Source organism: Bos grunniens, chromosome 3, assembly GCF_055505025.1.
Source record: "Bos grunniens cultivar Pamir isolate PY7600 chromosome 3, Bosgru_T2T1.0, whole genome shotgun sequence".
Lineage (NCBI taxonomy): Eukaryota > Metazoa > Chordata > Mammalia > Artiodactyla > Bovidae > Bos > Bos grunniens.
Genome location: NC_141167.1, coordinates 1376174 through 1395016, shown reverse-complemented (window position 1 = coordinate 1395016; position 18843 = coordinate 1376174). Strand labels below are relative to the sequence as shown.

The 18843-nt window shown below is 59.3% G+C and overlaps 1 protein-coding gene across 5 annotated transcripts in view; it reads left to right on the top strand.

Moving 5' to 3' along the window:
- CROCC2 (ciliary rootlet coiled-coil, rootletin family member 2) overlaps positions 1 to 17740 on the top strand; it is a 69147-nt gene extending 51407 nt beyond the window's left edge. For 2 of the 5 annotated variants that reach the window (XM_086374585.1, XM_086374566.1), the window contains exon 26: positions 14604 to 15173. In XM_086374585.1, the coding sequence (XP_086230711.1) occupies positions 14604 to 15034 (431 nt within the window). In that variant the 3' untranslated portion in view covers positions 15035 to 15173. Of the gene's footprint in view, positions 1 to 7969; positions 8642 to 14603; positions 15174 to 15716 lie in introns of those variants that run through there. The other 3 variants (XM_086374593.1, XM_086374577.1, XM_086374604.1) reach the window with 3 other exon arrangements.
- The last annotated feature ends 1103 nt before the right edge of the window (positions 17741 to 18843 follow it).

Genomic DNA, 18843 nt, shown 5'->3' with positions numbered 1-18843 from the left:
GCCTGTGCCTCTGTGTTCACCCCCCACCGCACCCAGCGGTAGTCCGCGCCCCCACCGCTCCCAGTGGCCATCTGCACCCTCACTGCGCCCCCAGCGCACCCAGCGGTCGCCTCTGTCCTCAGGCTCAGAGGGCAGGTCCCACTGGCTGCTCTGGTGGCTCTCGCCCGGCCCTGGAGCCCGCAGGGCAGAAGGGGCCCGGGCCTCCATGAGGGACGCCCAGAGGGACCTGACGCAGAAGCTGTGGGATGCCCAGTGGGAAGGGTAAAGGGAGTTGCTAGGACACGCCCGGGGGGCTTAGCAGGGTGGGGAGGAGACTCTCACTCGGGCTGCAGGCCTTCTGTCTGTCCCCCCTGGCTCTGCTGAGACCCTGGCGGGACCTGGTAGGACAAACACCACTAAACACTCGAGCCACTGGAAGCCCAGCTTCCCCCTTGTCTGGCTGTCTCTGTGCTCCGCCAGCCACAGGGCCCATCCTCCGAGGACCCATCCCAGGGGCTGGCCAGGTTACCCCAGAGTGCTTCGGTGACCTGCACTCTGGGGACCAAGCCCCGACCCCGCTGCCCTGGGGACCCCCATGAGCCCTGCCCTGAGCAGCCCTGAGCTGCCCCACCATCAGCCGCCAGCCGGGCATGTGGACTGTCTGCCCACCCACGGGCTGCCCCCAACCTCAGTCCCCCCCAGGACGTCTGGCGCTCCCAGGAGGGGGGCCTGAGTGCCTGGTAGGGCGAGGCCGAGAGCGAGCCCACCTGGGCCCTCAGCCGCATAGGGCAGCTGCAGAAGGCGCTGGCCGTGGCAGAGAAGGGGACCTCCTGCCTCTGCCCTGCCCCGGGTGCCATGGCGCGGGTCATCCTAGGAAACGCCAGGCTTGGGCCCCAGGGGCTGCCCTCAGAGCACACACCCACCGAGGGCATTTTGCACTTGGCAGCCGGCGGTCTTTCTCAGCCGTGCTTCCGCATCACAGGAGAGTCTAGTCCAGAGACCTCCAGGGCCTCCACGCCACGGCGCCCAGCTCGTCTGCAGTCACGTGGCCCTTCCCCCGCTAGGTCCCTGCCCTGCGTCACCCCCTCAGAGAGAGGGCCGCTGCCCTGCTGGTCACCCCGCCTCATTTCTGTACCCTCCCCCTACTGGGTCTGCTCAGGAGGCAGGCCGGGGCCTACCACAGCGTCCAAGGGAGGGGCTTCCGGGGGCAAAGCCAGAAGGAGAGAAGGCTGGGTGGGGAAGGATCACCTCCCCTAGGGACCTTGAGCTTCCAGGCAGGACAAGTAGAGCAGGGGACGATCAGACGGAGGCCTCTCCACCAGCTGGGTGTCGGCCACCTAGACCCACGGCGCCTCAGTCTCCCGGGCCATGCAGGTGCCTCCAGAACCTGGGAGCCAGGCGAGTGGCCCTGCTTGCCCCCCAGGCTGGCACCAGGTGGAGGACAAGCTGAGCAGTGCACAAGCCATGTGGGCTCTGCAGGAGGAGGCGCTCCCGAGGCTGCAGGCGAGGCGCCCAGCATGTGTGGCGGGCTATAAGAGGTGGAGGCTGCAGGTGGCGAGCACCCACACCCCAGGGCAGTGGGGGGACGGGGAGGCCGAGAGGGCTGCTGAGGAAGGAGAGGTTTCAGCTGCCCGTGGTCAGAGGCCGCTGAGCTGGCTGAAGCAGATGGCCCCCAGGCACACTGGGCCCCACAGAGCTGACTCCTCAGGGTTGACCAGAGCAGAGCATCTTTGAGGTGGTCCAGCCCTTACTTTACAGACTGGGGAAACTGAGTCCTGAGCAGGGAGCAACTTGGCCCCCATGGCACAGCGAGCAAGGGGCAGGGTCAAGACAGGCTGCAACCACCCAGATCTGTGCTCTCAGGGCAGGGAGAGGTGACACTGGCCCAGCCTAGGCGCTCTCCAAGTGTGCGGGGTCGGGGGTCAGGTTTACCCGCCGTGGGACCAGGTCCTGGCTGGGAGCTTGTGAGGTGCCCAGGCACTGGGGGAGGGGCTGAGAGAGCAGAGGAGGGGCCCAGGCTGTGTTCCGTTTCACATGTATGTTCACGTGTATCTGTTCCACACACATTTAAAAGCCGTTTCCTGTTTGCAGGTTACAATTTTCAAAATGTCTCTATTAAATTAACCTCACAAATGCAACTTTCACATACTCCATCCGCATTCTGTCTCCTGAGTTTATCAGAGCTAAGAATCACGTGTTGAATTTTCCCACTACAATTACTGGGAGGCAATGTCTCCTCTTATTTCTATCAGTCTTTAATTTCTGATTTCTGTGACACGCTCTGTCTAACGTGAACTGGAAGCTTCTGTGCCCTGTCCCACGCTATTTGTCTTGAATTCTACTCTGCTCCGTGCTGGCAGTGCCACCCCACCCCACCACCCCGACCTTGGACTCTGCACTTGACTCTGTGTGTATTTGGCCGTCACTTCGTCAGCCTCCCTTCAGTTCAGCTCAGTCGCTCAGTCGTGTCCGACTCTGCGACCCCGTGGACTGCAGCACGCCAGGCCTCCCTGTCCATCACCAACTCCCGGAGTTCACTCAGACTCATGTCCATCAACTCAGTGATGCCATCCAACCATCTCATCCTCTGTATTCCCCTTCTCTCCCGCCTTGAATCTTTCCCAGCATCAGGGTCTTTTCAAATGAGTCAGCTCTTCGCATCAGGTGGCCAAAGTACTGGAGTTTCAGCTTCAATATCAGTCCTTTCAATGAACACTCAGGACTGATTTCCTTTAGGATGGACTGGTTGGATCTCCTTGCTGTTTAAGGGACTCTCAAGAGTCTTCTCCAACACCACAGTTCAAATGCATTGGTTCTTCAGTGCTCAGCTTTCTTCATAGTCCAATTCTCACACCCATACATGACCACTGGAAAAACCGTAGCTTTGACTAGATGGACCTTTGTTGGCAAAGTAACGTCTCTGATTTTTAATATGCTCTCTAGTTTGGTCATAGCTTTTCTTCCAAGGAACAAGTGTCTTTTAATTTCATGGCTGCAGTCACCATCTGCAGTGATTTTGGAGCCCCCCAAAATGAAGTCTGTCACTGTTTCCATTGTTTCCCATCTATTTGCCATGAACTGATGGGACCAGGTGCCACAATCTTCGTTTTCTGAATGTTGAGCTTTAAGCCAACTTTTTCACTCTCCTCTCTCACTTTCATCAAGAGGCTCTTTAGTTCTTCTTCGCTTTCTGCCATAAGGGTGGTGTCATCTGCATATCTGAGGTTATTGATATTTCTCCCAGCAATCTTGATTCCAGCTTGTGCTTCATCCAGCCTGGCATTTCACATGATGTACTCTGCATACAAGTTAAACAAGCAGGGTGACAATATCCAGCCCTGATGCACTCCTTTCCCGATTTGGAGCCAGTCTGCTGTTCCGTGTCAGGTTCTGACTGTTGCTTCTCCGCCTGCACACAGTTTCTTGGGAGGCAGGTCAGGTTTTCCGGTGTTCCCGTCTCTCGAAGAAATTAAAGCTGTGTGCTGCCTGCACTCTGCTTCTCTCCCGTCGCTGACAGGACACTCCCTGCTGTGACGCCCCCTTTGTGTCCTTTTACTTGGGGGCCGTGTATGCGTGTTTCCCCCACCCCAGCCCCCCTTCCCTCCAGCGTCTGCACGTGGCGTCACAGCTCCTCCCCTTCCTGGTCGCCTCTGGGGCAGGCGGCACTGTAACGGAAGCACTTTGCCTGCTGCTCAGTGTTAAGCGTGAAGAGAAAGCGTGCATCTCCTGAGCTCAGGGACCCCTTGGCTGGACCCTGGGCCTCCCAGCTGCAGAGCGTGTACACCTGTGCCTCTGGGCCTACAGAGCCTGCTCTGCTCTGGGCGGTTCCCACTGAAACCTCGCTGCAGCCCGCCCTCCGCTCAGCCCCGCCCTCCTTGCTGACCTTGAACTTCACCTTCCTGTCACCGTGCTTAGGCACTCAGGGTCTCAGAGAGCTCAGCTGCCCTGGCTGCTCTCCCTGCCTCCCCGAGGCCCTGGGCAAGCCCTCATGTTTTCACTGAGGATGGTTCACTCTCTGGCTCCGGCTCTGGTCTCACCTTCTTGAGAAAGTCAGTTACCGTTTTCTGACACGATTCGCATTTCTCACTTTTCAATTCAAGACCCTCAGATCAGACTCTGGGGACTGGCTGCTCTCCTGAACCATAGCTGACAGCAACTCACTTGCTAATTCTTTTTCCTTCTTTCAAGAAGGGGGTCTGGTCTTGTTCCAAGCTGGGGTACAGAGGTTTCATGCGTCTCTGCCCAGACATTTCAGGCTCAAAGGAAAGGCAGAGAGCCAGATTCCAAGGGGAGCCACAGGGGGCCGTGGGGAGACATGAGAGAGCCATGGGGAGGTGTGGGGGAGCCACGAAGAGATGTGTAGAGACGGGGGGAGATGTGGGGAGCATTGGGAGTTGTGGGGAGGTATGGGGAACCATGGGGAGATGTGGGGAGATGTGGGGAGATATGAGGAGATGTAGGGAGATGTGTGGAGATATAGAGAGATATATAGAGATATGAGGAGATGTGGGGAGAAGTGGGGAGATGTGGGGAGATGTGTGGAGACATGAGGAGATATAGGGAGATGTGTGGAGATATAAGGAGATATAGGGAGATATATGGAGATATGAGGAGATGTGGGGAGATGTGTGGAGACATGAGGAGATGTGTGAAGATGTGGGGACGTGTGTGGAGATGTGGGGAGACGTGTGGAGATGTGGGGAGATATGAGGAGATGTGGGGAGATATGAGGAGATGTGTGGAGATGTGGGAACATGTGTGGAGATGTGGGCAGATGTGGAGACATGTGTAGAGTTGTGGGGAGATGTGTGGAGATGTGGGGACATGTGTGGAGATGTGGGGAGACGTGTGGAGATGTGGGGACATGTGTGGAGATGTGGGGAGATATGAGGAGATGTGGGGAGATATGAGGAGATGTGTGGAGATGTGGGAACATGTGTGGAGATGTGGGCAGATGTGGAGACATGTGTAGAGTTGTGGGGAGATGTGTGGAGATGTGGGGACATGTGTGGAGATGTGGGGAGATATGAGGAGATGTGGGGAGATATGAGGAGATGTGTGGAGATGCGGGAACATGTGTGGAGATGTGGGGAGATATGAGGAGATGTGGGGACACGTGTGGAGATGTGGGGAGATATGAGGAGATGTGGGGACATGTGTGGAGATGTGGGGAGATATGAGGAGATGTGGGGAGATATGAGGAGATGTGGGGAGATATGAGGAGATGTGTGGAGATGTGGGAACATGTGTGGAGATGTGGGGAGATATGAGGAGATGTGGGGAGATATGAGGAGATGTGTGGAGATGTGGGGACATGTGTGAAGATGTGGGGAGATATGAGGAGATGTGGGGAGATATGAGATGTGGGGACATGTGTGGAGATGTGGGGAGATATGAGGAGATGTCAGGAGATATGTGGAGATGTGGGGACATGTGTGGAGATGTGGGGAGATATGAGGAGATGTGTGGAGATATGAGGAGATGTGTGGAGATATGGGGACATGTGTGGAGATGTGGGGAGCTATGAGGAGATGTGGGGAGATATGAGGAGATGTGGGGAGATATGAGGAGATGTGTGGAGATGTGGGGAGATATGAGGAGATGTGTGGAGATGTGGGAACATGTGTGGAGATGTGGGGAGATGTGGAGACATGTGTAGAGTTGTGGGGAGATGTGTGGAGATGTGGGGACATGTGTGGGGATGTGGGGAGATATGAGGAGATGTGGGGAGATATGAGGAGATGTGTGGAGATGCGGGAACATGTGTGGAGATGTGGGGAGATATGAGGAGATGTGGGAAGATATGTGGAGATGTGGGGAGATATGAGGAGATGTGTGCAGATGTGGGGACATGTGTGGAGATGTGGGGAGATGTGGGGACATGTGTGGAGATGTGGGGAGATATGAGATGTGTGGAGATGTGGGGAGATATGAGGAGATATGGGGGAGATATGGGGACATGTGCAGAGATGTGGGGAGATGTGCGGAGATGTGGGAACATGTGTGGAGAGGTGGGGAGACGTGTGGAGATGTGGGGACATGTGTGGAGTTGTGGGGAGATATGAGGAGATGTGGGGAGATATGAGGAGATGTGGGGAGATATGAGGAGATGTGTGGAGATGTGGGGATATGTGTTGAGATGTGGGGAGATATGAGGAGATGTGGGGGAGATGTGGGGACATGTGTGGAGATGTGGGGAGATATGAGGAGATGTGGGGGAGTGGCACCAGAGGCATTGCTGAGTCCCCCAGAACTTTTCTGTTCCGGGAATAGGGAGTGCGGCCTGACCTCAGAGAACAGCTGGAGCCCTTCCTGGTGACTCAACCCCTATGACCTTGGTCCCTGAAGGTCAACCCCCAACCCCTGCACCCCTCCAGCCTGACTTCTGAGGTCCCTACAAGGGGTTCCCACATGGGGTTCCCACATGGGTCCCCACGTGGGGGTCCCACATGGGATTCCTACATGGGTCCCCACATGGGGTTCCCACATGGGTTCCCACATGCGGGTCCGACATGGGTCCCCACATGGGCTCCACTCGGGTGCTGACAGCATCTTCAGGATGTTGTTTACATCTCTCTGCCCACACTCATTTTTTGCTTGGCCAAGTGTTTAGCAGAGCATGTGTGCTAAAATCTATCCATATTATGTCCAATTTTTCTAAGAATCCTGGCAACTATCGATTCTCCTATTTTGGGGCCAGTTGGCTTCATCTGTTCTCCATCTTTCGGGAACCCTCAAAGTCCCTGACTCCAGCTCTGAGGAAAGTTTCCCAGTTTCTGTGATCTGCTGGCCATTGCAGTGGGCGCCGGGGAGGGGTTTCAGGCGCCCCTAAGTCAGCAGAGGCCCCTGGCACGCCCACACTCCCAGGGAACCTGAGCTGCAGTGTTTCCCGCTGGCCGGGCACTCAGGACTCACGGCCACACACCCACAGCGCGTCCAGGCCAGGTGGCCAGGCTGCCAGTGTGAGCTAGAGCGAGGCCTGCCTTTTACAACATCTTTCACTTTCACGGACTGGATTTTCCCCCGTTTCACATAAGCCAATGTGTTTGTCAAGAGAAAGTTAATTAAAAACATATTTTTCTAATTAAATGGTAGGCTGTGCTATGCAAACAGTAAGATTCTTGTTTGAGAACAAACCACCCCCCGCTTCCCGCCGTTTCCAGGGCTACCCTGGGAATTCAATGGATCAACAACGCAGACCCGAGCCCTGAGGTTAGGACACGCGCGAACACAGGCCCCCGGGGGCCCGGAGGCCGCTGGTGGCCCAGCCAGCGCAGGCGCAGCAGGGGGCCTGGCGCCCGCCCACTGGGAGAGGCTGCCCGAGGCTGTCCTCGGCCCAGAGCCAGGTCACGGCCTCAATGGCTCGGAGGGCTCACGGCGGCCTCCTGGCACCCAGGCATGCCACGTCCACCAGCTCGCCACACGCCCTCCACACCCTCCTCTTCCACAGAGAGCTTGCCTCCAGGGCCTGAATCAGGCTTCCGTCCAGGTTCTAGAAGCAAAGCGGGGAGCGGCTCGGCCTCCTGGGCCGGAGGCACTGGCCCGTGCTGTGGCTGGAGTGGATTCCTAATGTTTGATCAAGAATGTCTGTGTTCCTTTAGGGTGCCATACTTACCCGAGTTCTTTAATATGTTACATGTATTTTATTTTCATAAAATGAATTGATGAGCTTTCCATGTTTTTCTGTCACCTGAGAGAGTCTAAACTGCCTCAGAGTTAAGCTTTCTTGAAAGGCTGCATTGAACTTACCCGCAAGCTCCCTGCCTCGCCTGTCGTCTTAAATAACCATTTAAATTCCCTCTCCCAACTCTTCCCCCTTGGTCTGTTTCAGTTTTCCATCTCTTCTGGGGTCAGTTTTTGACATTTGGAAGTCACTCATCCCATATTTTTTAATGCACCACCAGGGAATCACTCTCATATTTAACCGTTATTTACACGTGTTGTTGTTGCTCATTCACTAAGTCGTGTTTGACTCTTTGCAAACCCACAGACTGCAGCACACCAGGCCTCCCAGTCCATCACCATCTCCCGGAGTTTGCTCAAATTCATGTCCATTGAGTCGGTGATGCCATCCAACCATCTCATCCTCTGTCGTCCCCTTCTCCTCCTGCCTTCAATCTTTGCCAGCATCAGGGTTTTTTCAAATGAGTCAGCTCTTCGCATCAGGTGGCCAAAGTATTGGATCTTTAACTTCAGCATCAGTCTTTCCAATGAATATTCAGAGTTGATTTCCTTTAGGATGGACTGGTAGTTCGATTTCATTTATATCTGTAGTTACATCTGTTTCTGTCCCTGATGTTAAGAGATTTTTGTTTCTATTTAACTTGCCAACAGTTCATCTGTTTTATTGGCCTTTTCAAAGAATTAACTTTTATCTCTTTTCTCCTTTTTGTTCATTTTTATCCCTAATAACATCCTCTTTTTGTTGTTGTAACATTTCTGATTTCTTTGATTATATAAGTGATGTATTTATGTTTGGGCTTATTCTTTCAATAGTAAACGTATTCAATATTAGCCCATTTTCCTTCATCATGGTTTTCAATATAATTCTTCCCCCCTCCCTTTTTTTTAACCAATTTTCTAGGAGTTTGTGTCTTTATTTCTTCTTTCATTCAAAGGTTATTTGTTAATGGAAGAATAATTAAAGCTTGTGTCTCTTTTCGTCACTTGTCTTACTGGAGAGCGAGCTGGCTCTGGGCGGTTACAAGCTTTTGATCGGCTTCCAGATAATCTGCTCTTTGCTTATGCGCCTGCTCTCTCGGTTGTTGATTTTGGTTGTTGGTTTGTTGGTTCAGTTTTGTCTACTTGTTTGTGGTACATTTGGAGGGAAACTGGACAAGTTGATAGCAGTTTACAGAGAATAGATGTTTGAGATTTTCCAAGGGATTTTGAAAGAGAATAAGAAAACTGACTGCATCAGTATCGTGGTGAAAGCAGCAGAGGCCGGCGGGAGGGCGAGCAGGGAGGCAAGCAGGGAGGCAAGCAGGGCAGAGTCCAGAAGCGTCCAGCTGCCAGGAACCCACAGCAGACATGGCCTCCGTCCGGGCCGCTGAGGCCCACTGTCTGAAGAGAAGGGCTCTGCCCCTTACACGTGAGCTCTTCCCAGTGACGGTTCTGTCCCAGGACTGGCCAGAGGGCTCCGGGCTCCCAGAGGGCAGGACCAGGCGGCTGTACCTGCCGCCCATGCCCACCCGCACTGGACGTTGCCCAACCGACGAACAGACCGATCCAAGTCACCAGTGGATGAGAAGGTTGAGGACCTAAGCCCAAGAGCTCAGAAGGACGGGCTGGGGGTAGCAGCAGGCTCTGCTCTTGTGCAACAGGCTGGGTGATGAGTGTCACCCCCGCCTGCAGTGCTGGTGCCTGAGGCGTTTCCGCCTCTGTGACCCCCGTGTTCCGGCAGCCCTCATACGAGGGGGGACCCCACAGTTCTCCTATCCTTCCCTTGGTCCCGACAGGAACCCCATGAAATCGCATCACACCCGTCCACAGGACGGAAACCCAGGCTGGGAGCTGGTCCAAGGGTGCACACGAAGCCCCAGCCCCTTCCTCAAACCCAGGAGCTGCCGGAGTGGGCTGTCAAGCCTGGGCAGGAGGGCCGGGCGGCGTGCACGCCTGCAGCTGCACCCCACTCTGAGTGCTGTGGGCTGGTGACGCTGGCTCGGCCAGCCCCCACCTGTCTCAGGATCAGGGCTCAGAAAAGCCACCCAAGGAGGAGACCGACTCAGTGGGGCACATGAAGGGGGCCCATGCCATTAGTACCGCAATCATTCCAGTTACAGAATCCCGTACAAGCCGCGTCAGCACAAGAGCAGCGTGATGCTCCACAGGACTGCCTGTGCCTCCTTAAGACCGTGAAACGGTTAAGCCATATTTGAGGGAAACTTCTGCTTTTCTACTGGAAAATGTATACAAACAGAAAACTGTCATTTCCAAAATTACAAAGAAGGGTGAAACTTCAATTTTAGGTACAAGCGTTGCTCTCCTTCTTTAGTTAAAGTCCTAAATAGTCAGAACCCAAAAAATCCATGCAGGGCCACTCTGCCTGCCTTCCTCACCCAGCCTGGGACGGGACCCCAGTCACGGCCCTGCCCTCCCCTGAGCCCGTCCTCCTCCCGCATTCAGTGAAAACTGACCGGGAAAGGCTGTGAGAACCCCTTAGTTACCCCGCTCCTTGTGAACCACGAGTCTGCTGCCTGAGCCTGTAACCCGAGGGCTGAACCTGGTGGGTCATCAGGGTCTCTGCCTTCGGGTCCCCTCTCTGGCTCTGTGCCCCCCACAACCCACACCCCGCCCCTCGCCGCTGTCCTGTCTCCCCTCCCCCAGCCAGGTTTCTGGAAGGGCTGCCCGCCTCCTGTCCCCAGACCTTCAGCGCCCCAACCCCGCCGCCTCACACACAGAGACCACCAGCAACTTGGTCCGGTCCAGAGGGTCCTTTGGGGCCTGATTCTCCGGCCTCTGGAGCATCCCGCACAAGGGGCCCCCCTGTCCCTCCCGAGCTGTGCCAGCTCGCTGAGCCTCCCGGGGCTGTGTCTCCTCTTCTCTCTGCTCTAAAGTCCATTTGCCGCCCCTTCCTAGCCCGAGCCGCCGCGGGCTCCCTGAGGACAATCTCGGGGAGCCCAGTTCGCCTCCCTCGCCCCCTCACCTCCGCCTTCCCGCTCAGCCGCCCACAATAGGACACCATGCATTCCCAGAGGCCCAGGCCCACTGTGCTGGCTCCAGCCCCGGACACAGGGCACCATCGCCTCTCACTGAGGCTCTGAGCCGGGTGGAGGGCGGGCGGGCTCGTGGCCCTGGGCTGTCAGGCTAGGAAGGCAGTGGGCAGCACCAGGCTCGGGCTGAGGAGGAAGCCCCAGCATCCCGGGAGCACACGACGAGCCCCGAGGAAGCAGGGCGCACGTGGTGGGCATGGGGCCGAGCCCCACAGGCCGGCGAGCTTCGGCCCCACAGGCCGGCGAGCTTCCGAGGACTACTGGGGTCTTTACTCCAAGCTCCGGGAGTGGGGCAGGGACGACGCTTGTCTTCCGAGGCCACTCTGACCACAGGGAAGTGTCTTTGCCCACAGAAGGCCAACAAGGCCTCCTTCTAGAACTCTCCCCACCAGACGTGGCACCGAACTGTCTGAGGGGTGCCCACTGTACTCGACCTGTTCTTGCTTCTTTACACGCCGCCCCTGCACGTGGTCCAGGCAGACACCTGGTGCCGTCGCGTCCTCTGGAGCACACCTGGGCTGTGCCCCCAGGACCGCCTGAGTCTGCCTTCCCCAGGAGCAGCCAGACGCTGCGGCTGGGCCTGGATGGGAGCTGGGGGCGCAGCCAGGGCCCCGGCGCAGGGAGGGGCGGGCCTCTGGAGCAGCCGCTCTGGAGCGCAGGGGCCGGAAGCCTGAGGGCACTCGGGAGCCCCGGTGGCAGGGGAGGGGCCCCTGGGGGCATGGTCCTGCCTTCCTTCAGAATTAGTCCCTCGGTGTGTGACGGTGTGTGACGGGACATCCAGGGAGACGCTAGGGGCTGGCGTCAGGCATCCAGCCCCCAGCGGACAGCAGGGGAAACCCAGGCGGGAGGGGCGCGCCGGGAGTCGGGGGCCTGAGGTTGGCCGCTCCACGGCGGGCGCCCCGACGAGGACAGCGGGCGGACAGTGGACATGTACCTTCAGGGAGGATCATGAGCCGGGCCAGGGGCCCAGCCTCAGGGCGGAGCGTCTGGTCCACGCGCCGCCTGCGCTCAGTCCAGGCGCTCGGCCCGGCAGCAGGGAGCTCGCGCCGCGCGGTTCGGAGAGGTGCGTCCTGCGGGAGGGGCTGCCGCGCTGAGCCCCGGACGGCCCGCCTGCAGGGGGAGCTCGCGGTGCGCCGGGCGAGGCCCCGGGAATCAGGGGGGTGGAGGGGGTGGTCTCTGGAGAGATGGGGGTGGGGAGACAGGGAATGAGACGTGCAGGGCCTGGGTCGGGGGAGGCACAGGCTTGGATGGGCTTCTCTGTCTCAACCTGCGATTGGGGGCTATGCCTGCCCCGGGCCTGTCTGCCTGCCGCCAAGCTCAGCGTCAGCCCAGGGCTGGCAGGCCGCCCGGGGACCTCCCCGCCCCTCCGCAGTGTGACCCCAGCCCTACCTTTGCTGTCCCCAGGGAAGCTCCCAGTCATGGCAATCACCTCCCATCCCACGTGGTCCCCGCTGCGTGAGCCAGTGCTGCCTGGAGCTGTGTGGCCCTAGCACGCAGCCGCCCACCCCTGGAACCCGAGTCCCCTGGAGGGTGTGTCCTGCCGCCCTGGTGCCCGGAAGTGTGGGCACAGATGGCCAGGTGCAGCCGCTGCCCTTGCTGTCGCTGAGCTGGCCCTGGCCAGAGAAGGGAGGGTTTGTCCCTCATGAAGGTCCTGGTGATGGTGTCCAGCCAGAGCCTCTCAGACGGGGGCACAGGGTCCAGTGTTCAACCCTGGACTTTGTGGGGGCCCCATGGGCCGGTGGATCCCTGAGCTTGTTGAGGGTCGCTTGCCCCGCGGGGTCCTGCACAGACCAGTTCCACAGTGGGGCAGGGCTTGTCTGGGTATCCTGAGCCAAGGGCAGAAGGACCTGGGCACACAAAGACCAGGCTTGGCCGTACCAGCACGTAGTCATGGCCGCTGGGATGCGTGAGAAGCTGACCGTGCCCAGGGCTCTTGGACTTGGAAGGACAAAGATGGGGTGGGGGCCGTGTGGACAGGAACGCGGAATGAGGAGGGCTGGCTCAGGGCGGGAGGAGAGGCAGAGGCCGCCGCCACAGCAGGGCAGGATAGGGTGCCTGCGAGCAGAACCAGGGGCAGCAGGGTCCCCGCAGGGGCTGACGACTGCCTGTGCCCCCCGCTGGTGATGACGAGGAGGGTGGGCTCCGGAGCAGACTGGCCCTCAAGCCCCAAGGCAGGACAGCAAGGCCCCACCGGCAGGGCACCACCCGGGGCACGCTGTCCAGCTGAGGTGGGCTCAGGGACAGGAGGGCGTTCCAGAGGGAAGTGGCCGGGTCAGTGGGGCGGCAGTGGGAGGCAGGGACCCTGGGGACAGAATTGGGGTCAGGATGGAGGCTCAGGGGCCAGCTGATCAGGACGGTCACTGAAAGCCAGCAGCCAGCCTATCCACACAAGGCCACTTACCCTCCCGCAGAGGAGGGTTGGCCAGCCAGGCCCAGTCAGCATGACCCTGTGCTGAGCTGGGGAAGTCGAGGGCTCCGTGGCCACTCAGGGTAGGGGGCCTGGGGATCCGGGAGGCCCAGATGGCACCGCCTCGGGCAGCAGCCCTGGAGCCCGGGGGGAGGAGAGGAGCAGCTAATGAGTTCCAGGAGGTCAGCTGTGAGGGGCCCAAAGCCCATAAACCCTTTACTGGTGTCTCAGGAGGGGAAACCCGGATGCAGCCGTTTATTTATTTTGGATTTCACTTTTCTCTCCTCTTTTTAACATGCATATCCAGGAGTGTAACTGGATTTTTAAAGAAACAGGACTTCCTTTTGCAGTGGAGGGGGACTCTTGCCTTCCCTCAGCCCTGAAGAAGAAAAGACTCTTTGCTGCTGTAGTATGGCCTCTGGCCCTCTGCCCTCCAGACCTGCCTGCCTTGTCCCAGGGCCCCCAGAGGCCAGGCCTGTCCAGAGGGCAGGGGGGCGGGTCGAGGAGGCTCAGAAGCAGGGACTGGCCAGATGGCCCCTGACCACTGCCCCACCCGGCCCAGAGCTGGGGTAGTGGAGATGGGTCCTGGTCGGGGCCCAGGTTCCCATCCTGCCCCGGTGACTGACAGCCAGGCCAGGTCTGCCCTGAGTGTCAGCTGCTTCCTCCAAAGGGACCATCCCCACAGGGGCAAAAGGAGCCCCTAAACCTTCCCCCAAAGATCGTGTGTTCTTTCGGTGACCGGTGACGGAGCATCTACCCCAGCTCTTCCATGACCCTCTGTGGGGCGTGGCGGGGGTGGGGCCAGGAAGGGCTGTGCCCAAGCAGGGCAGTCCCCAGGCAGGCAGACTGAGGGCCCAGGGGCTGGAGGGTCTAGGTGACTGTGGGTCCCGGAAGCTGGGTCTGTCCGATGGGTATGAGCTCACACTTGTGACAGACAGGCTGGACCTCTCCGGTGCAGAACAGTGTGGAGACAAAGCCCCGGGCATCAGGGGGCTCTGCCAGGGAGACCCCTCAGGTCTCAGGCTTCCATGGCCCTGCAGGAGTTGGGGGAGCAGTCAAGGACCTGTAAGCCAATGCGTGGGCCAGAAGAGGGGGCAGTGTGGGGGACACAGGGTCAGCTGGCCTGCAGGCAGGTCTGGGGGTGCTCCGTGTGTACCGGGGTGCCTGCCCTTCCCCCACTGACAGCCCCCCCATCACCAGACAGGGGATTGGCAAGTAGGGGAGGGGCAAGCCTCAGCTCGTGATGCCTGTGGGACCCACAGTCCAGCCAAGTGGAGAGAAGGACACCATTAAAACAGACGCAAGTCTCTCTTTGGAGGCCTGTGGGCGGGATTCCAGCCCAGACAAGGCCCAGAGGTCGAACGCGTATACAAAACCCCAAGCCCACCTGCCGGTCCAGGAGGGTGCCTGGACCCCCACAGAGGGCAGTGGGGCCACCTGGATGCCCCGGGCCTCTGCGCAGCCCAGCCTGGGGTGGGCAGTGAGGTGCCTGGGGTTTCCCCCAGGTCCAGATGGCAGAGCTGGAGCAGGCCCACGCCCAGTGGCTCCAGGAGCTGGCGGCCCGGCACCAGTGACTCCAGGCTGCAGAGACAGAACGCCTGCACAGAGCCCGACCACAGGCTGCACAGGCCCCAGCGTCCCGAGAGAGGGAACAGCGGCAGGCGAAGATGCTGGAGGGGCAGGTGGGCTGGCAGGGGTGCACAGGGAAGGGGGCGCTGTGCCCGCCTGGCCTCAGCCTGAGCTCCTCCAGGCCACCCCAGGGCCCCCACTGTGTCCTCCCGTCACCCCACACTCACTGAGGGGCGGAGGCAGGTCACCGCCCTCTCCATGCCACCATCGACCCCCATCAAGAGGGGTGGGGACAGTCCCGCAGTCAGAGGTCGCTGGGTGTGAAGTGTCCAGACGCGCCTGGCACACTGCACCATGGTGGCTCTAGAGTCGGGGACAGGTCAGCAGTGTGTGTGGGGGACGGGGTGGGCACAAAGCAGAACAGCGCCTTGAGCATTAACTCTGCCCCTCCCACACCCACGCGCACACACATGCATGCACACACATGCACACACACATGCACGTGTGCACGCGTGCATATACAGACACACGTGCGTGCACACACACCTGCACATACATGCACACACATGCGTGCACACTCGTGCAAGTGTGCATGCATGCACGCAAACACACACATGCTGGTCAGGGCTGCCCCATGTGCTCTGAGCTCTCAGACACCAGGGAGCCACCTGGTCAAAACCCCCATTTCCCAGATGAGGAACCTGAGGCCTGGACCCGTAGTGAAGCCTATTCCCCCTGAGCAGTGTCCCTCCAGGCCACATGGGCTCGGTTCACCAGCCGAGGAGCTCTTTGTCCTCGTCGTGGCTCTGCGGAAGGGGTCCAACCACTGGGGCTGGCGGTCACCTCGGTCCCCAGGACGCAGTGGTGGTGACCCTGATCACAGGTAGGACCAAACACCCTGTCGGCTGCTGGTGCGTCTGCCATCTGCCTGGAGCTTCTCCACAGGCACACCCGCCTCGGGAGCCAGGGACCGTGGCCTCCCAGTCCTTCTGGTCATGGTGCTCAGCCACGGGGCCCACCCGCCCGCCTGAGCTCCTGCCCGTCCGCAGGTGGCCAACCGGAGGCAGCCGCTGGGCCGGGACGTGCAGTGGCAGCGAGCCTGCCTCCTCCAGGCCTTCCGGGCCAAGAAGTAAAGGCGGCTCCCAAGCCCAGGTGGCCAGGCCGCCCCAGCCCTGACCAGCAGGCAGCAGAACCGCCGCTCAGCAGGGACCCAAGCTTGAGGGGCGCCCTGGAGTCAGTGGCGCCCTCTGACCCTTGACCGCCAAGCTCCCCCGGCCCTCAGGACCCCGGGCCCTGGCAGGCGAGGACCGAGCTCTGGGCCCTGCTCTGTGACAGGCCCCCCCGCCAGCTGAACGGGGCCTCCCTGCGCCCGCGTCCGCCCTGGCACCGGGCGGGTGTGCTGACCGGGCCAGGTCCCGGCAGGCCGACTTCCGCACGCGGGCTGCATTCCGTGCCCTCAGCTCTGTAAACACAGGGAAACACGTGGAGAACATTTCCACCAACTGGAGCCAAAAACATAATGTCCTGCAAGACCCAGCCACCACCTCCCCGCACCCAGAGGCGGCCCGGCTCCGTCTCCAGGAACTGCAGGGCCGTCACGGTGGCAGGTGGCTGGAAGTGACTCAGAGTCTGGTCCCCGTGATTCACTGGCTGCGAGAGGCACTGGGGTGTAAAAGTTAGAGTTGTTAGAGAACCACCCGATTTCCCAGCCCATAAACGCCGGGAAAATTCCTGCGGGAATCCAGCCCCGGTTGCCACGGAGACCAGGGCAGCCATCTTCGGCCAGGCGGTTCACCTGTCAGTGTTTTTCTCCCTTTTCCCATGAACACGGGTCAGGGTGATCTGGTTCCGCTCCAAACGGCCTCTGGTCTCATAAGTGACATGTTGACAACATCTGTGGGCGCCAGCCAGCCCAGGACATTCCTCGAGCACAGGCGCCAGCCGCACCCCATCCGGGCTCCTGGGGGTGAGAGGGCTGAAGCTGGCCGAGCCCCCCCCCCCGCCCCGTCATGTGAGCTGTGGCCCAAGCGTGTGACACCAGCCACCTGTCTGCGGTGACAGGGACCCAGCCTGTAACACAGGCTGTCCTGCCAGGGCCTCCTCTCGAACGGAACTTAGTCATGGGGTGACTGTATGTTGTAAACTGTGCAAAAGCAGTGTCTAGAGAAAGGTGGCCAAACATGCTCCATTCCGCCCGTCAAGTCTGTCCAATTATCGGTGGCTGTGTTGAGAAGGATTCTGAAGTTCGACCCAGGCTCAGAGCGGAAGAGTGTTCAATTCAGTTCAGTCACTCAGTCGTGTCCCACTCTTTGCAACCCCATGGACTGCAGCACACCAGGCTTCCCTGTCCATCACCAACTCCCAGAGTGCGGTGAAGAGTGTGCTGACCCATTAGCAGTGATGATCTGGGCAAAGGAGGTGTTGGTGGTGGTAGATGCACCCAGACGGCCACCCACTGCAGCAGCCGGTTAGAGAGCAAAGAGCAACCCAGAGACACCACCCCCCAGGCCACCGCTGGAGAACATCATACAGACGGGAGGGGAAGGCCATGAGACAACGTGTGACACTCAGGGCCTCTTCCCTTCCTCCCTGGCCTGGTGGCCCAGGGACCTGGCAGTCCGCTCCCTGTGGAGGAGGGACCATGGGGCGGTGGGTGGAGAGGAAGTAGACAAGCACAGCCGGAGACGAGTCGGCATCGACGCTCTCCTCTCTGCGGGCCTGGCCTCTCGGGGTCGCACATCTGGACCAAAGCTCCCCGTGCAGAGGAGGTGCTCAGTGGGCGCCCACGGATGAAAGAGGAACAGAGCCCAGATGCAGGAGGGATCGGTGAGATCTCCCAGCACTGACCTGCGAGCCACCTGGGCTTGGACCGACGTTCTCCTGGTGATTCCCAGAGCCTCCTTGCCTGGCTGCTCCCGGGAGACCTTACGTGCCTGGGACCCTCTAGGATTTGTCATATTTCAGTGAAAGTTCAACCAGTGGAGGAGACACTGTTTTCACTTGTTCAACATAAAGTTGTATATTTAGGTAAAAGGATTTTTCTAATGGAAGTAAACTGTTTTCTTAAACATTTCCAGCGGTGAGCACGTAGCTTCTGTGTGAAAGTCTGATGGTCACCGCGCCTGTGCGGATGGCTGTGCGCCCGGGACCCAGGCACCCCTCTGCTCCGTGCACCAGCTGCCCCAGCCCGCCTCTCAGTGTCATGACCGCACCCGGCGGGCTCCCCAGGAGCGGGACCCCGCCTGCCCTCCAGGCTCTGTGACCTGCTGACCTCGTTCTTGGAGCAGATAAGGGTCTCCCTGGGCTGTCACCTGTGTGGAAGCCCCATGGCTGTGGGGAGAGGGAGGGAGAGGTGGGGACGCAGCCAGCTGGCTTCTGCCCCTAGCAGCCGTGCCGGAGCCCCGGCCCCGCCCTGCAGGGACCAGCCCACCGGGCCAGGTTCCGGTGGGGGAGCACGCCCCACCTTGGCCGGCATGGGGTCCTGGGGTGTCCCAAGTCCAGCTCGGGGCTCCCTATCTAAATTGCACACACACTCAGGCCCTAAATTAAAATGTCACAGGCCTGTTGGGGAGGCTCAGGTTTCCCGGTCGCAAAACACGAGCCTGCTTGATAAAATGGTTTTGGTTTTGATAAATGTGGACTTTCTGTGGCAAAGACAAAGGCACCCTTGAGTCCGGAGGGGAACCTGAAACAGCACATTGCTAAAAAGTATTTCCTGATAATATTTTTAGCACCTGGAAAAAAGAATTATTTTTTCTCTCTTGCGCCTGTGGAGTGTGTGTGTGTGTGACTGTGTTTGAAATGTAATGCCCAGCGTGGTGGAGCCTCCTGTTAACTCCAAGTCTCCCAAAAGGGACTGCACATAGCCCAGGGCGAGGGCCCTGGAGGCTCAGCAGGCCTGTGCCTGGGAAGTACAGCCTTGCGGGGTTCCGCTTGCCGCTGGCCCCACCCAGACCAAGCGTGCCAGCTCTCCGGGGGGCCCAGGCCTGGGCATCTCACAAAGTGCGAGAGGACTCCCTTGGGAGGCGGGTTGAGGCCCTGTCTGGGCCAGCCGCTCCCACTGAGCCTGGAGAAATAGTCCTTCCTGGGTGCATCTGCTGAGCACCACGGCATGCACCCTGCCCCCATAGGCGCCCAGGTGAACCCAAAACTTAGCCCCGAAGTGAGCCTTTGCTA